At 42.1% G+C, this 7,292-nt stretch overlaps 1 protein-coding gene across 1 annotated transcript in view; it reads left to right on the forward strand.

The window, feature by feature from the left end:
• prkcha (protein kinase C, eta, a) overlaps positions 1–7,292 on the forward strand; it is a 23,064-nt gene that overhangs the window by 3,900 nt on the left and 11,872 nt on the right. Inside the window, exons 2-9 of the mRNA XM_020590929.1 lie at positions 1,514–1,577; positions 2,933–3,086; positions 3,165–3,199; positions 3,289–3,371; positions 3,928–4,057; positions 4,148–4,281; positions 4,393–4,524; positions 4,632–4,805. Coding sequence (XP_020446585.1) covers positions 1,514–1,577; positions 2,933–3,086; positions 3,165–3,199; positions 3,289–3,371; positions 3,928–4,057; positions 4,148–4,281; positions 4,393–4,524; positions 4,632–4,805 — 906 coding nt within the window. The remainder of the gene's footprint in view (positions 1–1,513; positions 1,578–2,932; positions 3,087–3,164; positions 3,200–3,288; positions 3,372–3,927; positions 4,058–4,147; positions 4,282–4,392; positions 4,525–4,631; positions 4,806–7,292) is intronic.

Here is a 7,292-nt window from a genome sequence, read left to right on the forward strand (position 1 = left end):
GTGTCGGTGGGGTCGGGGGGTTGCGGGGGTTGCGGGGGAGTGTTGTAACCATGTATGATATGGCAACGTTGTGATGAGTCAACATTAGGGGCTTCATTCGTGCTCCCGGCCTGTGAGTTTGCGTTGTGTTTTGGGTAGCCATGCTGCTAATGTAGCCTACGGGTTCTACCAGAAGTGTGTCTGCAATGATAGATAAAAAAACACAGTGTCACATCCGGTACTAACAAAAACACACAGCATGTCGTTATGGTACGTTAACTGTGGCCCAAATTTGAGAGCGAATAGCAGTGAATGCTCATGCTAACATGATAAATCTTCTTCCTGTGGGTGTTCAATCCCCTGTATGTGATTGGTCAAAGAAGCACCTTTGCCGGATGATGTCACTCTCCGGTGTGGCAAAAGTTGAACCAGATCCAAATTTTTTTGGTTGCGGTCAACACTGTCCCCCATAGAAATGAACGGAGGGGGCTGTGTTACAAAAGCATGCTCTAAAGTCTTTTTTGTTTGTTTGTTTGTTTTTTTGCATAAAATTCCTTTGTGTTTTTATAGTTTTTTCTTTGCTAAGCTGCAGCAGAGGATTAGTAACAAAGAGGGAGTTTGACAAAAATGCTTTGTACATATATGTTAATTTTGTTTAAACTACGAGGCAGTGGAACTGCCTCATCACAGGAGAGAGAGTTTTCATAAAGTGCAGCTGTTTAGTTCTTTAGCCAGATTAAGTTAGGATAAGTAATTGGATCTGGCTGTCTGGACTGTACATTGAGACACTGGTTACGAGTAGGCATCAAAAACAAAAGTGGAGATCTGCAAAATGAAGCGGAATAAACACTTCTTGAAATGAAAGTCTACTTACTGAATGTGTCAACTGAGCGGCAACATTTAGCAGAGTCAGTGTGTCACAGTTTTGTGGGCAGTGACTATTTTCCAGGTAGAGTGTGTGTGTGTAACTTAAATAGATTTCTTTAAGCGCACAGTGGCCTAAGTTTCCATTCGGTGGTTGCTGCAGGAAGTGTCTTGTTTTGTTGCTGCCTTCAGAAAGGCCCACTTCTCTGTGTGGGGCTTTTTCATACTTTACATGGCCATTTATAAGTTGTCATTCACAGCTGAGCATCAGGTCACCATAACCTCTTCAACCAGCCCAACCTGCCTGGCCTGCTTTGTTCTTTTTCTGTTATGGTGTCCACATTCTTCCAAAGTCACGTGCACACTGAAGAATGTTTCGCTGCAACTTCAGTGTACCAGAGCTGAAGGAATAATGCCCTGGAGTCAAATACATTAACTCAATTAATGTAACTGAGACGTTCCTAAGTTTCACATATAATTCCAGCACCATAAAATATGCATTTCTGCTTCCGCTGACTTTTAGTATGATTTAATTTTTGTCTGATATGTTAAATATATTTCACTGTGATTTAATTTTTTTTGTATAATTGTGCTGTATTTTAATATCAGACTATTCTGTTTCTGCTCCTTTGAGTGTACACCAATGTATTTGTGTTTTGTGTGTCTGCAGATGGACTTGGAGCCAGAGGGCAAGGTCTACATCCTTATTATGCTCACTGGATCCTTCACTGATGGTAAGGCTGCTAATGTAGATTTAAAATCAGCCCAGAGTTTCTCCTCATCCTTAATTATGGCCCTTCATGTCTGTTTGTTTTTTCCTTTTTTAAACACTCAAAAGTGCTAAACACTTATACCAGCCCAGGCACTGTCTTGTCTAGTTTGTGAAACACTTCCTGCAGTGTCTAATAATTATGATTTATGAGCCATTAAATACCTAGAGTGCATCTGTTTAATAGCTATAGAACCTCTGAAAATAAGCGTGCATACCTGAATTTGTGAATGCGGATGCTCTTGTGTAGCTCGATTAGGTTGGTATGTGACAGATGCAGTATGCTCTCTCTGGCTAATTTCATGATGAGAGGAAAGTTTGAACATCAAAAGACATCAGTGTTGGGCACATTTATGCTTTGATATGTGTGCAGTCTTTAAGTCAAAGAGAGGTAGCTGGTTAAACAAGCAGGAAGTGACTTTACAGGTTTGTTTAAGGAGAAGTCTGATCAGGTGGTTAATAATAGCCCTGTGTTGAGTTCCCCTTTTTTTTTTTTTAATCAGTTGCCATCACGCCTCAGTGCACATCACACTGCATGAAACATTTAATTAACTTATGGAATACACACCACATATTAAAGTTGCTGCTTTAGTTTCCTCCTAAAGGCCAAGCAGCATTGAGTCTACAGTCAGCTGCAAAACGTACTGTAATAGAAATCACAAGTTCACACTGTAGGTGACAGATGGTGAATGCATTGTTCTGTGATTTTACATATTGTCTCAACTCTTTCTAATTTGGGGTTGTAATTACATCTCCAGTAAATAAGGAGCAAATAGTGGCCTTAATTTGGAGCTCTACACCAACTCCTTTGAAAAAGTATTTGGATCTTTAGCTGACATTTTCTTCAGCAGCTAGTCACTATATTTGTCTGTTTGGTGTTCATTGCTTGGCAAGTAGCGTCCAGTGGGCCGATGTTTTTTTTGTTGTTGTCGTTGAAAAGTGCTGCCTACTAAGGCCAAATGTGACACTGTGGGAGCTGTGTGAAAGAGCTGAAACGGTAAAGTTGATGATCACAAAAACCAAAACCATGACCTGAAAAATGCTGAAAATCTCCATAGAGCTGAGGAGAAATGCAGAGGTGGCTGATTATTCTTTGTGGGTGTGTCACTGCAAGTGACCCACTTTAAGTACAAGAAGTGATATGATTTATTTAGTTTTTCTAAAATATTGATTATAGCTGCTTTAGAAAACAGATCAATTATAAGTTTTCAAACTCTAGCTCTAAAATGTTATTGGGTCTTTTGGAGTTGCTGTGCGACTTACTGACTGCAGCGCCTCTCCTGTTGTTTGAAGACAAACTTGCTCTCATGTTGTTGCCAGATGATGCCATGGTGAAAGAGAAAACCTTCAAACAGTTCACAAGGAAGCGGCAGGGAGCCGTGAGACGGAGGATCCACCAGGTTAACGGACACAAGTTCATGTCCACTTTCCTGCGGCAGCCCACCTTCTGCTTTCACTGCAAAGAGTTCATCTGGTGAGGAAGTCGAGCACAGACTAATCTCTGCTGCCTGCATGTCTCTGTAGACTCATTGTGTCTCTGTCTCTGTTATAGGGGTGTCTTTGGAAAGCAGGGTTACCAGTGCCAAGGTTAGCAGACCTTAGTTCTTCCTCTCTGCTGTTAAACATATAGTAAAGGCACAGACTGTGAATTTGACACCGAGCGGTTGTCTTTTCAGTGTGTACCTGTGTTGTTCACAAACGGTGCCACCAGCAGGTCGTCACAGTGTGTCCACGCATGAAGAAGCAAGAGCAAGAAGAGGTAACAGCAGTTTGACTGTCGACTAATCAACAGTCTCCCTGTTCAGTAACAGTATCACACTGCTGTTGTTGACAAAACACTAACAAAGTAACCAGTGTTCTTGAACGTTTCTGCCACTCAAGCATGTTGCCACTGTTGGATAACAGACCTGTTATACAACACACTTCTGATTAACACCTGCAGTGATCAGCAGACTGAACAGTTTCCTGTTTCTGTATTGAGCTGGTCCCTGAACCAGAACACTGTACTACACTATACTTTTCCACCCATGCTTGTTATGGCACTCTCGTTCCTATAAATACGTTTGGGCTCATTTTAGCATTTTAACTTTTTTTTTTTTTTTTCTGTTTTCCTAAAGTATATTTTGCTGAACATTACAATTGTTTAATTGGAAATTCAGAGAGAAACAAGTACAACATTAATTATTTCCATTAAAAAAATAGTTTCTCACACTACTCTTTGTGTGGCAATTTATGGTTTAGAATGCGTATACACATGATTGAACACACTGTTGCAACACACTGTGTGTAGTTAACAGTGCGTCTTCTCTCCACAGCCCATAAACCAGGGCTTCAGCATCAACGTCCCTCATAAGTTCAACCTTCACAACTACAAGTCACCCACCTTTTGCGACCACTGTGGGTCATTGCTGTGGGGGATAGTCAGGCAGGGACTCCACTGTAAAAGTAAGACCAGTGTCAGCATATGTGTCACAAAGTCAGTGTATCAAATCTTCTTCTTGTTTTTCATGATGTTCCTGTGGGGTTTCTTTTCAGTTTGTAAAATGAATGTTCACATCCGCTGCAAAGGCAACGTAGCACCAAACTGTGGGGTCAACACTGTCCAACTGGCCAATAAACTTGCAGAGATGGGTCTGCAGGCCGGAGGACTCTCTAAACGCAACTCAATGGTACAAGGGCTGAGTTTTTCAGAAGGAATCAAATTAGTGTTCATTTTATATAAGCGTGGCTTTAATTAGGTTAATCTAATATAGTTTTTTTTTTTTCTTTTGCACTGACAGGCCAGAAATCCTAGTCAGATGAGAGCACCCTCTCAAAGGAGGGAGAGTAATGAAACTCAGCAGCAGACCCCTCAGCTGGGCCTTTCAGATTTCACGTTCCTTCAAGTGCTTGGCAAGGGCAGCTTTGGCAAGGTGGGAGTAATATATCAGTCAGTAACATAATAAATTTACTTGAACACATTTTACCTATGAACCTGTGAATACTCATCTCTCAGGCTGTGTGTATGTCGTATCTGCAGGTGATGCTGGCGAGGCTAAACACGAAAGAATGTGTGTTTGCTGTCAAGGTGTTGAAAAAGGACATAATTTTGCAAGATGACGATGTGGAGTGTACCATGACAGAGAAGAGGGTGTTGTCACTGGCCCGCTGTCATCCCTACCTCACACAACTGTACTGCTGTTTCCAGACACTGGTTAGTATAATCATGTATGCACGTACTCGTGTCTGCATTCACCAAGTTTGCATCATGAAGCCAATCTGTGCATTTTTAGTTATATCATGTATTTCTTTCATACTTTGTCAACATCTCCGAACGGGACCCGCGTATGTTTTGTTTACGTGCACCATGGTGAGGTATGATTTTGGCCAATTACCACTTTGCACCAGACTGGCATATGTCAACATCTCCATGATGGATTGCCATGAAATTTTGTGATCGTTTGACTTTGCCATGTCTCAACATTTACTGTGTGGATTAGCATAAAATCTTACACAGTGGCACACAGTGGATGGGCCTCCATGAGTTTGAAATGTGTGTTTTTTTATTTTATTTATTTATTTATTTTAAATATCTCAACAACAATAGGATGGATGGGCAAACAGTGTCCCCCTCAGGATGAATTAGCGCCACCATCAGGTCAGTTTTTATTTGGCCAATGCTTTGGTTCATGATTCATCTGATGTCATTACATTCACATCAGGACTGTTTGGCAGCCGCCCCCTGGTGGCTGATTGCAGTATAGGTCACAAATCCCGCCCCCTTTAAATTAGTGGATGGGACATTAGATTAGATTAGATTAGATTCAACTTTATTGTCATTACCCATGTTACAAGTACAAGGCAACGAAATGCAGTTTAGCATCTAACCAGCAGTGCAATAACAGTGCAATAGCAGTGCAGAGTGCACAGTATTTACAGTTTGTACAGTCTGAACTAATGTACCGAAAGATATGTACTATTGATGTTTACAGTAAGATATGTAGGGTAATGTACAATGTACAACAGACTATGGATTCAAATTACAAGTAATGGACAGAGTACATTAAGCTTATGGAAGACTAGTGCAGTGGCATGAGAATGGGCAGAGTTCAGTAAAGAGACAGCTGTGGGGAAGAAGCTGTTCCTGAGTCTACTGGTTTTGGTCTGGAGGCTCCTGAAGCACCTCCCAGAGGGTAAGGGGTCAAACAGTTTGTGAGCAGGGTGAGAGGAGTCCTTGAGAATGCTGCGAGCATGTTGGAGGCAGTGTTCCCTGTGGACAACCTCAATGGCTGGAAGTGGAGTCCTTGTGATGTGTTGGGCAGTTTTCACCACCCGCTGCAGCACCTTGTGGTCAGAGACAGAGCAGTTTCCATACCAGACTGTGATACAGCTGTTCAGGATGCTCTCAATGGCACAGCGGTAGAAGTTCACCAGGATGGCTGAATACAGGTGGTTCTTCTTCAGTGTCCTCAGAAAGAGGCTGGTGAGCCTTCTTAACCAGGCTGCGGGTGTTGGTGGTCCAGGGACATGAGCCAAAATAAAAACTCAAAGTACAAATTACATTTTTCTCAGGTGATTTCTGTCATTTTTGGTAGATATTATCAAGTTGTGTACAAGTGGTCATTTTTCTGGTAGGTTAAGTTACTTGATGATATAAAAGGGGTGTATATGAGTAATTGACAGCCTGATGCTCCACCTCGGGTTACAACTGTGCAGAATCTGCTTGCAAAAAAGTAAGATGGCAGCAGCCGTATTCATATTTTGGTTTCACTTTTGCGTAGTGAGGGGAGGTGGTGATGTGACAGCCATCTTACAGCATATACAGTGGGTACGGAAAGTATTCAGACCCCCTTAAATTTTTCACTCTTTGTTATATTGCAGCCTTGTGCTAAAATCATTTAAGCTCATTTTTTTCCTCATTAATGTACACACAGCACCCCATATTGACAGAAACACACAGAATTTTTGACATTTTTGCAGATTTATTAAAAAGAAAAACTGAAATATCACATGGTCATAAGTATTCAGACCCTTTGCTCAGTATTTAGTAGAAGCACCCTTTGAGCTAATACAGCCATGAGTCTTTTTGGGAATGATGCAACAAGTTTTTCACACCTGCATTTGGGGATCCTCTGCCATTCCTCCTTGCAGATCCTCTCCAGTTCTGTAAGGTTGGATGGTAAACGTTGGTGGACAGCCATTTTCAGGTCTCTCCAGAGATGCTCAATTGGGTTTAAGTCAGGGCTCTGGCTGGGCCATTCAAGAACAGTCACAGAGTTGTTGTAAAGCCACTCCTTCGTTATTTTAGCTGCGTGCTTAGGGTCATTGTCTTGTTGGAAGGTGAACCTTCGGCCCAGTCTGAGGTCCTGAGCACTCTGGAGAAGGTTTTCGTCCAGGATATCCCTGTACTTGGCCGCATTCACCCTTCCCTCCATTGCAACCAGTCGTCCTGTCCCTGCAGCTGAAAAACACCCCCATAGCAGGATGCTGCCACCACCATGCTTCACTGTTGGGACTGTATTGGACAGGTGATGAGCAGTACCTTGTTTTCTCCACACATACCGCTTAGAATTAAGGCCAAAAAGTTCTATCTTGGTCTCATCAGACCAGAGAATCTTATTTATCACCATCTTGGAGTCCTTCAGGTGTTTTTTAGCAAACTCCAGGCAGGCTGTCATGTGTCTGGCACTGAGGAGAGGCT

This window comes from Monopterus albus, unplaced genomic scaffold, assembly GCF_001952655.1.
Source record: "Monopterus albus unplaced genomic scaffold, M_albus_1.0 scaffold13.1, whole genome shotgun sequence".
NCBI classification, from domain to species: domain Eukaryota; kingdom Metazoa; phylum Chordata; class Actinopteri; order Synbranchiformes; family Synbranchidae; genus Monopterus; species Monopterus albus.